The 13,723-nt window shown below is 40.0% G+C and overlaps 3 protein-coding genes across 7 annotated transcripts; all 3 read left to right on the plus strand.

Annotated features, from left to right (window-relative positions):
• Nucleotides 1-586: 586 nt before the first annotated feature.
• Nucleotides 587-4,903, plus strand: LOC148931223 (uncharacterized). 3 transcript variants are annotated; one of them, XM_089067310.1, is made up of 2 exons: nt 587-2,426; nt 3,909-4,903. In XM_089067310.1, the coding sequence occupies exons 1-2, from the start codon at nt 1,253-1,255 to the stop codon at nt 4,457-4,459; spliced, it is 1,725 nt and encodes a 574-aa protein (XP_088923436.1). In that variant the 5' UTR covers nt 587-1,252; the 3' UTR covers nt 4,460-4,903. The 3 variants fall into 3 exon arrangements, with proteins under 3 accessions (XP_088923436.1, XP_088923437.1, XP_088923435.1); XM_089067311.1 differs by having other exon boundaries at nt 587-2,420; XM_089067309.1 differs by having other exon boundaries at nt 587-1,892; nt 2,307-4,903.
• A 223-nt stretch (nt 4,904-5,126) lies between these two features.
• Nucleotides 5,127-9,330, plus strand: LOC125218183 (uncharacterized). Of its 3 annotated transcripts, none has more exons than XM_089067672.1 (2): nt 5,127-6,341; nt 6,756-9,330. In XM_089067672.1, exons 1-2 carry the CDS (start codon nt 5,702-5,704, stop codon nt 8,906-8,908), a joined length of 2,793 nt encoding a protein of 930 aa, XP_088923798.1. In that variant the 5' UTR covers nt 5,127-5,701; the 3' UTR covers nt 8,909-9,330. The 3 variants fall into 3 exon arrangements, with proteins under 3 accessions (XP_088923798.1, XP_088923799.1, XP_088923800.1); XM_089067673.1 differs by having other exon boundaries at nt 5,128-6,875; nt 8,358-9,330; XM_089067674.1 differs by having other exon boundaries at nt 5,128-6,869; nt 8,358-9,330.
• Nucleotides 9,331-10,509: 1,179 nt separating this feature from the next.
• Nucleotides 10,510-13,709, plus strand: LOC148931224 (uncharacterized). Its single transcript, XM_089067840.1, has 2 exons — nt 10,510-10,790; nt 11,207-13,709. Exons 1-2 carry the CDS (start codon nt 10,529-10,531, stop codon nt 11,995-11,997), a joined length of 1,053 nt encoding a protein of 350 aa, XP_088923966.1. The 5' UTR covers nt 10,510-10,528; the 3' UTR covers nt 11,998-13,709.
• Nucleotides 13,710-13,723: the final 14 nt, after the last annotated feature.

The raw sequence follows: 13,723 nt of genomic DNA on the forward strand, positions 1-13,723 counted from the left end.
CGAGACTTAGTTTTTAAGGGCCTTTTTACACATTTTGGGCCCTTAGTATAAATACCTTTTGATGTAATTTCTTTTCCTAGATTTTGATGAAATTAGATGCTTGAGAGCTTTGTTTCCTCTTGGAGAGGGTTTCTATCCAATTCCTAGATATAGGTTGCTTGAATCCATCAATTGCTAGTTCAAGCATGGGATTTCCATCAATTGCTAGTTCAAGCATGGATCAAGTAGAGGTATGCTTTGAGTTTTGTGGTTCCCTTGAAGATCTAGCCATGGATGCATGTTAGTATGTTGTAAGTGTCTTAGCTTGCTTCATCAATGACTATGTATCTCAATTTCCACCCTATCCAATGTTACTTCTTGTTTTGATCATCTTAGTTTCCTAAATTCTTGTTGGGTTGCCATTATTGATACAATAGAAAATCTACTTCACAAAAATATTAGATCAATCACCTACAAATTGGGTAAATTCTTGGGAAATGGATCACAAAATACATGGATCCATATCATTTGGTATCTAGAGCCTAGTACCCACTAGGTGTTTGATCTATTGTTGCTTTGGGTTGGGTCATTTTCCTTTTTGTCTTTTGTTTTTACTCTGTTTTGTTGGGATGATCGGATTGATCAATTGTGCTTAGATTAAGCTGAAATTTGGTGTGTATGATCTATGTTATGTGACCTACGTACCTGCAAAATGTCATCAAAAAATTCCTTCGTTTGCCTAGTTAACCGTGGAGATTAACATCATTGCCCTGTTGTGGCATAGTTGGGGAAAGCCATACAAAACATATCCAATCACCAAATCTGACTATATATGGCCATTTTTCCCTTGATCTAGACTTGTTTGGGAATCTATCCACCAAAATTCATCCAAATTGGGCGCGGGAATCAATACCAAAAAAAAATCATAAAGATCAGCCAAATTTCAGCAAAAGTGTCACCCCTTGTTTTTGTTTTTCTTTGACTTGCATCTTGCTAATATGTGTTTATGGCTTTGTCTTCTTGATTTTGTTGACCAAGGAGTATACCTTGATTGATCCACCTCAAGCACTTAAATCTTGGAATTGGAGTTGTGAGTCTGAGTGAATCCACCTTTCTCACAATATTCTAAGCCTTTGTCGAGAGTTATTGGGGAGTGATTTGAGGGGGGTTTGGGACATCAAGGTTGAGTTCATCTTCTTAAATTCTACTTTCTTTTATTACTAACCTCTAGGACTAGTTCCTAGTGTTTGTTTGATTTGTAGGTACTTACTCTATGCCTCCTCGCACCCGGTCCAACAAAATGGCGGGGACAAGTGCGGAGGGGGAGGAAACAAGCATGACTCACCCTACACCCGATGGGGACCTTGTGAGCATGATGGCCCGAATGATGAAGGAACTCAAACAAGAGATGATGATCCAGATGGATGAGCGAGCAAAAGAATCCATTGTTCAATCAAAAGAATCCGAAGCCCGCATGCTTGCCGCCCAAAACACTTTATTTGAGGAGTTCAACACCTTGAAGGGAGGCCGCACATCTAGGACTCCTACTTCTAGGGGTAACAATCTACCTAATGTTTCCCCGGAGGGGATGATGGAAGAAGTGGTGTATGAGGGATGGCAAAGGGGGAATGATAGGAATAGAGTCAATCACATGGAGAATGATCGGTTTGGGGGAAGAAATGGTGCCCGTGGCCGTTTTAAAGGTGACTATGAATCAAGGTACCATGGAGATGGGCTTGATAGAGGATATAGTGGGAAAAGAGCTCCCAAGTCTCATGGAGAGTGGTATTCTAGGAGGGTGAGGGATCAAGTTAGCCATAAGGGGTTTGAGAGGCCAATTGAAGAAGAAGTCTCATATAGAACTCGATTGAGGCCTACCTACCCACATGGTGGTGTTGACACAAACCAAAGAGGTAACTCATCATGTAATTTGGCTACACCCTCTTCTTTCCATTTATCACATAAGTCTCTTGATGTATATGGAAATGTCTCCTCTTCGAAGAGCTTAATCCAAATTAGTAGAAAAAAAGAACGAGAGAGAGAGAAAAGGCTTGAGAGTGAATGTGAGTCTAAAAAGCCAAGAGAGCGTGATAAAAGACAAGAGTGTGAGGTGCAAAAGTCAAGAGAGAGTGGTGGGGGTGAGAGAAAAGAAAAATATGAAATGAGAGAAAAACCACAAGCACAAGTGAGTAAAGGGTGCTTGTTAGATTCTAAGGTCAACCTTGGGTGGGCACCAAATGATCCTTTGCCTCTTGCCCTTGGTGAGGAAACTAAACCCTTACCCACTAACACTTATTCTATGTCTTTTTGTGTTCATGAATTTGTAGGAAATTTAATTGAAGGCATGGAAGTGAGGCATCATGTTGTACATGGCTTGGAAACTACTCACCTGGAGAAGGAAAAAGAGGAACGAGGGCAAGTGGATGAACTCCTTGCCCAAGGTTCAAGTGCACTATCCTTATCTCCTTGTGATGTTTCATTGAATGAGATTATATTAGAGAAACCCCTTTGTGTTGATAAATTTTTTATTGATGTCTTGTGTAAAAAGTGGTCTCATGAGCTTGAAACTTTGAATGCTAAATCTACCTTTGCACCAAATATTGATCCTTTCTTGGTAAAATCAAGCATTGAGAGACATGACATTTCTCTTGTGGCTTCTACCTTGAATGTTGTAGTGACTTCCTTGTATGCTAAGATGCCTAAGCTTTCATTTGTTGGTAATTTTGAGCTTCATGTGTATGTGAGTGAGGATAGTAAGACCAAGAAGAGTAACGTGGATAATGACTTTAGAACTTGGTGTTTGCTATGTCTTCATTGCAAAGTGGTTAAACCCTTCAATGGGATTGGAGTGTTCTATGGTCGTTTTGTGAAGGATTTTTCCACTCATATGTCTCTTGTTGATGGTGTTGTGATTAATGACATAAAATTGCATCGTTCTCATGTTTGTGGTATTATTTTAAAATTGTTGGAGCATTTGTGTGGGGGTAATTTGGAAACATTTCTCTTGATACTTGATGTTGCTTCTCATAAGTCCCCCATGCATGATGTTGTTCTTACTCTACATGTTGTGCATGAAGGTATATGGATGCATTTCTCATATATTTTTGATCATTTCTTGAAATTGTTGGGACAATTGAGTGAGATCCCTTGTAATAAACTTGGTTTGTTGGTTGAGACACTTTCTTGCAAACTTAATGTGAATTATCATAAACCTCCTCTATATTCTGACCAAGAGTTTGTCAATTTGTGGAAGAGAACTTCTTATTTGAGCAAGAATGATGTATCAATGGTTCCTTATGGTCATTTGTTGTTTAACCTTGAGAATAGGAATCTTGTGAATAGACCTTGTTTGATTACTTTTGAATATACACCATATGAGGATCCATTCTTTTATATGCCTAGTCTTGTTGAGAATGCCAAATCTTTTGTAAAGATGTTCATGAATTTGGGTATCATTTGTATGGGGATGGTCAAACCAAATAGAAACAAGATGCTTAGGGCATGTGTGTTTTGGCATGTTGATTGCTTTTATTGCATGTCCATCAAACCATTCAGTGGAGTTGGGATGTTTTATGGTCTATTTGTAAAGAACTTCATATCTAATGGCTTTGTTTGGGACTACATTATGAAGGAATGCATATGTTTATTTGCACCCACATCTTGTACCTATATTGTGAGATTGTTTGAGTTTTGGTATGAAGGGTATCTTGATGAGTTTGTCTTGATTCCTTATGGGTGTGATTTGTACATGAGAGGATTCATTAATTTGTGTTCTCATATTTATTGTGACTTGGCCTTGAGCTTGAGGGAACATGAATTTGGAGGTCCATACAACGTCTTTGGTGTAGCATTGTCTCTAAGAGCCGTTAGTGGTCTTAATCCTTTTCATCATACTTTGATATTTGATTTGCTCTTTTTCCATTTCATAGGTGTGCGGAATCCGGATTTGAGGGCAAATCCTTTCCAAGAAGTGGAGAATGATATGACCATGAGTGCTAGACATCAAGTGTCTTCACCTCGACGTGAGCCATGGATTGATTGGGGTCCAAGGAAGAGTGTGAAGAAGTGCCAAGGATTCAATAAAGCTAGAGGGTCTCCCGAGGATGCGAGGAATAGAGAAGGCTTGGATTTGAGGACAAATCCTTTCCAAGAAGGGGAGGATGATACGATCATTGAAGCCGTGCGTCAAGGATTTCAACTACAGCTGGATTCAACCAGAAATCGTCCTATCGAGATGATATCCGAAAGCTATGAAACTACCATCATCGTCTTCGTCTTGGAAATAGCTTCGCGTGGGTATCTTGCACATCTCAATCGGAGTCCGAATGAGGGAGTTATGGCTGTTTTACAGAAGTCGCGCAAAACTGGCGAGGGAGTCCAGAGAGAACACCCGCCCTGGCGAGGGAGTCCAGAGAGAACACCCGGGCGGGTGTTTTGCACCCTGCAATTCACCCGACCGGGTGAATCACCCGAGACTTAGTTTTTGAGGGCCTTTTTACACATTTTGGGCCCTTAGTATAAATACCTTTTGATGTCATTTCTTTTCCTAGATTTTGATGAAATTAGATGCTTGAGAGCTTTGTTTCCTCTTGGAAAGGGTTTCTATCCAATTCCTAGATATAGGTTGCTTGAATCCATCAATTGCTAGTTCAAGCATGAGATTTCCATCAATTGCTAGTTCAAGCATGGATCAAGTAGAGGTATGCTTTGAGGTTTGTGGTTCCCTTGAAGATCTAGCCATGGATGCATGTTAGTATGTTGTAAGTGTCTTAGCTTGCTTCATCAATGACTATGTATCTCAATTTCCACCCTATCCAATGTTACTTCTTGTTTTGATCATCTTAGTTTCCTAAATTCTTGTTGGGTTGCCATTATTGATACAATAGAAAATCTACTTCACAAAAATATTAGATCAATCACCTACAAATTGGGTAAATTCTTGGGAAATGGATCACAAAATACATGGACCCATATCATTTGGTATCTAGAGCCTAGTACCCACTAGGTGTTTGATCTATTGTTGCTTTGGGTTGGGTCATTTTCCTTTTTGTCTTTTGTTTTTGCTCTGTTTTGTTGGGATGATCGGATTGATCGATTGTGCTTAGATTAAGCTGAAATTTGGTGTGTATGATCTATGTTATGTGACCTACGTACCTGCAAAATGTCATCAAAAAATTCCTTCGTTTGCCTAGTTAACCGTGGAGATTAACATCATTGCCCTGTTGTGGCATAGTTGGGGAAAGCCATACAAAACATATCCAATCACCAAATCTGACTATATATGGCCATTTTTCCCTTGATCTAGACTTGTTTGGGAATCTATCCACCAAAATTCATCCAAATTGGGCGCGGGAATCAATACCAAAAAAAAATCATAAAGATCAGCCAAATTTCAGCAAAAGTGTCACCCCTTGTTTTTGTTTTTCTTTGACTTGCATCTTGCTAATATGTGTTTATGGCTTTGTCTTCTTGATTTTGTTGACCAAGGAGTATACCTTGATTGATCCACCTCAAGCACTTAAATCTTGGAATTGGAGTTGTGAGTCTGAGTGAATCCACCTTTCTCACAATATTCTAAGCCTTTGTCGAGAGTTATTGGGGAGTGATTTGAGGGGGGTTTGGGACATCAAGGTTGAGTTCATCTTCTTAAATTCTACTTTCTTTTATTACTAACCTCTAGGACTAGTTCCTAGTGTTTGTTTGATTTGTAGGTACTTACTCTATGCCTCCTCGCACCCGGTCCAACAAAATGGCGGGGACAAGTGCGGAGGGGGAGGAAACAAGCATGACTCACCCTACACCCGATGGGGACCTTGTGAGCATGATGGCCCGAATGATGAAGGAACTCAAACAAGAGATGATGATCCAGATGGATGAGCGAGCAAAAGAATCCATTGTTCAATCAAAAGAATCCGAAGCCCGCATGCTTGCCGCCCAAAACACTTTATTTGAGGAGTTCAACACCTTGAAGGGAGGCCGCACATCTAGGACTCCTACTTCTAGGGGTAACAATCTACCTAATGTTTCCCCGGAGGGGATGATGGAAGAAGTGGTGTATGAGGGATGGCAAAGGGGGAATGATAGGAATAGAGTCAATCACATGGAGAATGATCGGTTTGGGGGAAGAAATGGTGCCCGTGGCCGTTTTAAAGGTGACTATGAATCAAGGTACCATGGAGATGGGCTTGATAGAGGATATAGTGGGAAAAGAGCTCCCAAGTCTCATGGAGAGTGGTATTCTAGGAGGGTGAGGGATCAAGTTAGCCATAAGGGGTTTGAGAGGCCAATTGAAGAAGAAGTCTCATATAGAACTCGATTGAGGCCTACCTACCCACATGGTGGTGTTGACACAAACCAAAGAGGTAACTCATCATGTAATTTGGCTACACCCTCTTCTTTCCATTTATCACATAAGTCTCTTGATGTATATGGAAATGTCTCCTCTTCGAAGAGCTTAATCCAAATTAGTAGAAAAAAAGAACGAGAGAGAGAGAAAAGGCTTGAGAGTGAATGTGAGTCTAAAAAGCCAAGAGAGCGTGATAAAAGACAAGAGTGTGAGGTGCAAAAGTCAAGAGAGAGTGGTGGGGGTGAGAGAAAAGAAAAATATGAAATGAGAGAAAAACCACAAGCACAAGTGAGTAAAGGGTGCTTGTTAGATTCTAAGGTCAACCTTGGGTGGGCACCAAATGATCCTTTGCCTCTTGCCCTTGGTGAGGAAACTAAACCCTTACCCACTAACACTTATTCTATGTCTTTTTGTGTTCATGAATTTGTAGGAAATTTAATTGAAGGCATGGAAGTGAGGCATCATGTTGTACATGGCTTGGAAACTACTCACCTGGAGAAGGAAAAAGAGGAACGAGGGCAAGTGGATGAACTCCTTGCCCAAGGTTCAAGTGCACTATCCTTATCTCCTTGTGATGTTTCATTGAATGAGATTATATTAGAGAAACCCCTTTGTGTTGATAAATTTTTTATTGATGTCTTGTGTAAAAAGTGGTCTCATGAGCTTGAAACTTTGAATGCTAAATCTACCTTTGCACCAAATATTGATCCTTTCTTGGTAAAATCAAGCATTGAGAGACATGACATTTCTCTTGTGGCTTCTACCTTGAATGTTGGAGTGACTTCCTTGTATGCTAAGATGCCTAAGCTTTCATTTGTTGGTAATTTTGAGCTTCATGTGTATGTGAGTGAGGATAGTAAGACCAAGAAGAGTAACGTGGATAATGACTTTAGAACTTGGTGTTTGCTATGTCTTCATTGCAAAGTGGTTAAACCCTTCAATGGGATTGGAGTGTTCTATGGTCGTTTTGTGAAGGATTTTTCCACTCATATGTCTCTTGTTGATGGTGTTGTGATTAATGACATAAAATTGCATCGTTCTCATGTTTGTGGTATTATTTTAAAATTGTTGGAGCATTTGTGTGGGGGTAATTTGGAAACATTTCTCTTGATACTTGATGTTGCTTCTCATAAGTCCCCCATGCATGATGTTGTTCTTACTCTACATGTTGTGCATGAAGGTATATGGATGCATTTCTCATATATTTTTGATCATTTCTTGAAATTGTTGGGACAATTGAGTGAGATCCCTTGTAATAAACTTGGTTTGTTGGTTGAGACACTTTCTTGCAAACTTAATGTGAATTATCATAAACCTCCTCTATATTCTGACCAAGAGTTTGTCAATTTGTGGAAGAGAACTTCTTATTTGAGCAAGAATGATGTATCAATGGTTCCTTATGGTCATTTGTTGTTTAACCTTGAGAATAGGAATCTTGTGAATAGACCTTGTTTGATTACTTTTGAATATACACCATATGAGGATCCATTCTTTTATATGCCTAGTCTTGTTGAGAATGCCAAATCTTTTGTAAAGATGTTCATGAATTTGGGTATCATTTGTATGGGGATGGTTAAACCAAATAGAAACAAGATGCTTAGGGCATGTGTGTTTTGGCATGTTGATTGCTTTTATTGCATGTCCATCAAACCATTCAGTGGAGTTGGGATGTTTTATGGTCTATTTGTAAAGAACTTCATATCTAATGGCTTTGTTTGGGACTACATTATGAAGGAATGCATATGTTTATTTGCACCCACATCTTGTACCTATATTGTGAGATTGTTTGAGTTTTGGTATGAAGGGTATCTTGATGAGTTTGTCTTGATTCCTTATGGGTGTGATTTGTACATGAGAGGATTCATTAATTTGTGTTCTCATATTTATTGTGACTTGGCCTTGAGCTTGAGGGAACATGAATTTGGAGGTCCATACAACGTCTTTGGTGTAGCATTGTCTCTAAGAGCCGTTAGTGGTCTTAATCCTTTTCATCATACTTTGATATTTGATTTGCTCTTTTTCCATTTCATAGGTGTGCGGAATCCGGATTTGAGGGCAAATCCTTTCCAAGAAGTGGAGAATGATATGACCATGAGTGCTAGACATCAAGTGTCTTCACCTCGACGTGAGCCATGGATTGATTGGGGTCCAAGGAAGAGTGTGAAGAAGTGCCAAGGATTCAATAAAGCTAGAGGGTCTCCCGAGGATGCGAGGAATAGAGAAGGCTTGGATTTGAGGACAAATCCTTTCCAAGAAGGGGAGGATGATACGATCATTGAAGCCGTGCGTCAAGGATTTCAACTACAGCTGGATTCAACCAGAAATCGTCCTATCGAGATGATATCCGAAAGCTATGAAACTACCATCATCGTCTTCGTCTTGGAAATAGCTTCGCGTGGGTATCTTGCACATCTCAATCGGAGTCCGAATGAGGGAGTTATGGCTGTTTTACAGAAGTCGCGCAAAACTGGCGAGGGAGTCCAGAGAGAACACCCGCCCTGGCGAGGGAGTCCAGAGAGAACACCCGGGCGGGTGTTTTGCACCCTGCAATTCACCCGACCGGGTGAATCACCCGAGACTTAGTTTTTGAGGGCCTTTTTACACATTTTGGGCCCTTAGTATAAATACCTTTTGATGTCATTTCTTTTCCTAGATTTTGATGAAATTAGATGCTTGAGAGCTTTGTTTCCTCTTGGAAAGGGTTTCTATCCAATTCCTAGATATAGGTTGCTTGAATCCATCAATTGCTAGTTCAAGCATGAGATTTCCATCAATTGCTAGTTCAAGCATGGATCAAGTAGAGGTATGCTTTGAGGTTTGTGGTTCCCTTGAAGATCTAGCCATGGATGCATGTTAGTATGTTGTAAGTGTCTTAGCTTGCTTCATCAATGACTATGTATCTCAATTTCCACCCTATCCAATGTTACTTCTTGTTTTGATCATCTTAGTTTCCTAAATTCTTGTTGGGTTGCCATTATTGATACAATAGAAAATCTACTTCACAAAAATATTAGATCAATCACCTACAAATTGGGTAAATTCTTAGGAAATGGATCACAAAATACATGGACCCATATCATTTGGTATCTAGAGCCTAGTACCCACTAGGTGTTTGATCTATTGTTGCTTTGGGTTGGGTCATTTTCCTTTTTGTCTTTTGTTTTTGCTCTGTTTTGTTGGGATGATCGGATTGATCGATTGTGCTTAGATTAAGCTGAAATTTGGTGTGTATGATCTATGTTATGTGACCTACGTACCTGCAAAATGTCATCAAAAAATTCCTTCGTTTGCCTAGTTAACCGTGGAGATTAACATCATTGCCCTGTTGTGGCATAGTTGGGGAAAGCCATACAAAACATATCCAATCACCAAATCTGACTATATATGGCCATTTTTCCCTTGATCTAGACTTGTTTGGGAATCTATCCACCAAAATTCATCCAAATTGGGCGCGGGAATCAATACCAAAAAAAAATCATAAAGATCAGCCAAATTTCAGCAAAAGTGTCACCCCTTGTTTTTGTTTTTCTTTGACTTGCATCTTGCTAATATGTGTTTATGGCTTTGTCTTCTTGATTTTGTTGACCAAGGAGTATACCTTGATTGATCCACCTCAAGCACTTAAATCTTGGAATTGGAGTTGTGAGTCTGAGTGAATCCACCTTTCTCACAATATTCTAAGCCTTTGTCGAGAGTTATTGGGGAGTGATTTGAGGGGGGTTTGGGACATCAAGGTTGAGTTCATCTTCTTAAATTCTACTTTCTTTTATTACTAACCTCTAGGACTAGTTCCTAGTGTTTGTTTGATTTGTAGGTACTTACTCTATGCCTCCTCGCACCCGGTCCAACAAAATGGCGGGGACAAGTGCGGAGGGGGAGGAAATAAGCATGACTCACCCTACACCCGATGGGGACCTTGTGAGCATGATGGCCCGAATGATGAAGGAACTCAAACAAGAGATGATGATCCAGATGGATGAGCGAGCAAAAGAATCCATTGTTCAATCAAAAGAATCCGAAGCCCGCATGCTTGCCGCCCAAAACACTTTATTTGAGGAGTTCAACACCTTGAAGGGAGGCCGCACATCTAGGACTCCTACTTCTAGGGGTAACAATCTACCTAATGTTTCCCCGGAGGAGATGATGGAAGAAGTGGTGTATGAGGGATGGCAAAGGGGGAATGATAGAAATAGAGTCAATCACATGGAGAATGATCGGTTTGGGGGAAGAAATGGTGCCCGTGGCCGTTTTAAAGGTGACTATGAATCAAGGTACCATGGAGATGGGCTTGATAGAGGATATAGTGGGAAAAGAGCTCCCAAGTCTCATGGAGAGTGGTATTCTAGGAGGGTGAGGGATCAAGTTAGCCATAAGGGGTTTGAGAGGCCAATTGAAGAAGAAGTCTCATATAGAACTCGATTGAGGCCTACCTACCCACATGGTGGTGTTGACACAAACCAAAGAGGTAACTCATCATGTAATTTGGCTACACCCTCTTCTTTCCATTTATCACATAAGTCTCTTGATGTATATGGAAATGTCTCCTCTTCGAAGAGCTTAATCCAAATTATAGTAGAAAAAAAGAACGAGAGAGAGAGAAAAGGCTTGAGAGTGAATGTGAGTCTAAAAAGCCAAGAGAGCGTGATAAAAGACAAGAGTGTGAGGTGCAAAAGTCAAGAGAGAGTGGTGGGGGTGAGAGAAAAGAAAAATATGAAATGAGAGAAAAACCACAAGCACAAGTGAGTAAAGGGTGCTTGTTAGATTCTAAGGTCAACCTTGGGTGGGCACCAAATGATCCTTTGCCTCTTGCCCTTGGTGAGGAAACTAAACCCTTACCCACTAACACTTATTCTATGTCTTTTTGTGTTCATGAATTTGTAGGAAATTTAATTGAAGGCATGGAAGTGAGGCATCATGTTGTACATGGCTTGGAAACTACTCACCTGGAGAAGGAAAAAGAGGAACGAGGGCAAGTTGATGAACTCCTTGCCCAAGGTTCAAGTGCACTATCCTTATCTCCTTGTGATGTTTCATTGAATGAGATTATATTAGAGAAACCCCTTTGTGTTGATAAATTTTTTATTGATGTCTTGTGTAAAAAGTGGTCTCATGAGCTTGAAACTTTGAATGCTAAATCTACCTTTGCACCAAATATTGATCCTTTCTTGGTAAAATCAAGCATTGAGAGACATGACATTTCTCTTGTGGCTTCTACCTTGAATGTTGGAGTGACTTCCTTGTATGCTAAGATGCCTAAGCTTTCATTTGTTGGTAATTTTGAGCTTCATGTGTATGTGAGTGAGGATAGTAAGACCAAGAAGAGTAACGTGGATAATGACTTTAGAACTTGGTGTTTGCTATGTCTTCATTGCAAAGTGGTTAAACCCTTCAATGGGATTGGAGTGTTCTATGGTCGTTTTGTGAAGGATTTTTCCACTCATATGTCTCTTGTTGATGGTGTTGTGATTAATGACATAAAATTGCATCGTTCTCATGTTTGTGGTATTATTTTAAAATTGTTGGAGCATTTGTGTGGGGGTAATTTGGAAACATTTCTCTTGATACTTGATGTTGCTTCTCATAAGTCCCCCATGCATGATGTTGTTCTTACTCTACATGTTGTGCATGAAGGTATATGGATGCATTTCTCATATATTTTGATCATTTCTTGAAATTGTTGGGACAATTGAGTGAGATCCCTTGTAATAAACTTGGTTTGTTGGTTGAGACACTTTCTTGCAAACTTAATGTGAATTATCATAAACCTCCTCTATATTCTGACCAAGAGTTTGTCAATTTGTGGAAGAGAACTTCTTATTTGAGCAAGAATGATGTATCAATGGTTCCTTATGGTCATTTGTTGTTTAACCTTGAGAATAGGAATCTTGTGAATAGACCTTGTTTGATTACTTTTGAATATACACCATATGAGGATCCATTCTTTTATATGCCTAGTCTTGTTGAGAATGCCAAATCTTTTGTAAAGATGTTCATGAATTTGGGTATCATTTGTATGGGGATGGTCAAACCAAATAGAAACAAGATGCTTAGGGCATGTGTGTTTTGGCATGTTGATTGCTTTTATTGCATGTCCATCAAACCATTCAGTGGAGTTGGGATGTTTTATGGTCTATTTGTAAAGAACTTCATATCTAATGGCTTTGTTTGGGACTACATTATGAAGGAATGCATATGTTTATTTGCACCCACATCTTGTACCTATATTGTGAGATTGTTTGAGTTTTGGTATGAAGGGTATCTTGATGAGTTTGTCTTGATTCCTTATGGGTGTGATTTGTACATGAGAGGATTCATTAATTTGTGTTCTCATATTTATTGTGACTTGGCCTTGAGCTTGAGGGAACATGAATTTGGAGGTCCATACAACGTCTTTGGTGTAGCATTGTCTCTAAGAGCCGTTAGTGGTCTTAATCCTTTTCATCATACTTTGATATTTGATTTGCTCTTTTTCCATTTCATAGGTGTGCGGAATCCGGATTTGAGGGCAAATCATTTCCAAGAAGTGGAGAATGATATGACCATGAGTGCTAGACATCAAGTGTCTTCACCTCGACGTGAGCCATGGATTGATTGGGGTCCAAGGAAGAGTGTGAAGAAGTGCCAAGGATTCAATAAAGCTAGAGGGTCTCCCGAGGATGCGAGGAATAGAGAAGGCTTGGATTTGAGGACAAATCCTTTCCAAGAAGGGGAGGATGATACGATCATTGAAGCCGTGCGTCAAGGATTTCAACTACAGCTGGATTCAACCAGAAATCGTCCTATCGAGATGATATCCGAAAGCTATGAAACTACCATCATCGTCTTCGTCTTGGAAATAGCTTCGCGTGGGTATCTTGCACATCTCAATCGGAGTCCGAATGAGGGAGTTATGGCTGTTTTACAGAAGTCGCGCAAAACTGGCGAGGGAGTCCAGAGAGAACACCCGCCCTGGCGAGGGAGTCCAGAGAGAACACCCGGGCGGGTGTTTTGCACCCTGCAATTCACCCGACCGGGTGAATCACCCGAGACTTAGTTTTTGAGGGCCTTTTTACACATTTTGGGCCCTTAGTATAAATACCTTTTGATGTCATTTCTTTTCCTAGATTTTGATGAAATTAGATGCTTGAGAGCTTTGTTTCCTCTTGGAAAGGGTTTCTATCCAATTCCTAGATATAGGTTGCTTGAATCCATCAATTGCTAGTTCAAGCATGGGATTTCCATCAATTGCTAGTTCAAGCATGGATCAAGTAGAGGTATGCTTTGAGGTTTGTGGTTCCCTTGAAGATCTAGCCATGGATGCATGTTAGTATGTTGTAAGTGTCTTAGCTTGCTTCATCAATGACTATGTATCTCAATTTCCACCCTATCCAATGTTACTTCTTGTTTTGATCATCTTAG

The sequence above is a fragment of the Salvia hispanica genome, chromosome 3, assembly GCF_029641045.1.
Source record: "Salvia hispanica isolate PSC_SH4W2 chromosome 3, Shi_PSC_v1, whole genome shotgun sequence".
Lineage (NCBI taxonomy): Eukaryota > Viridiplantae > Streptophyta > Magnoliopsida > Lamiales > Lamiaceae > Salvia > Salvia hispanica.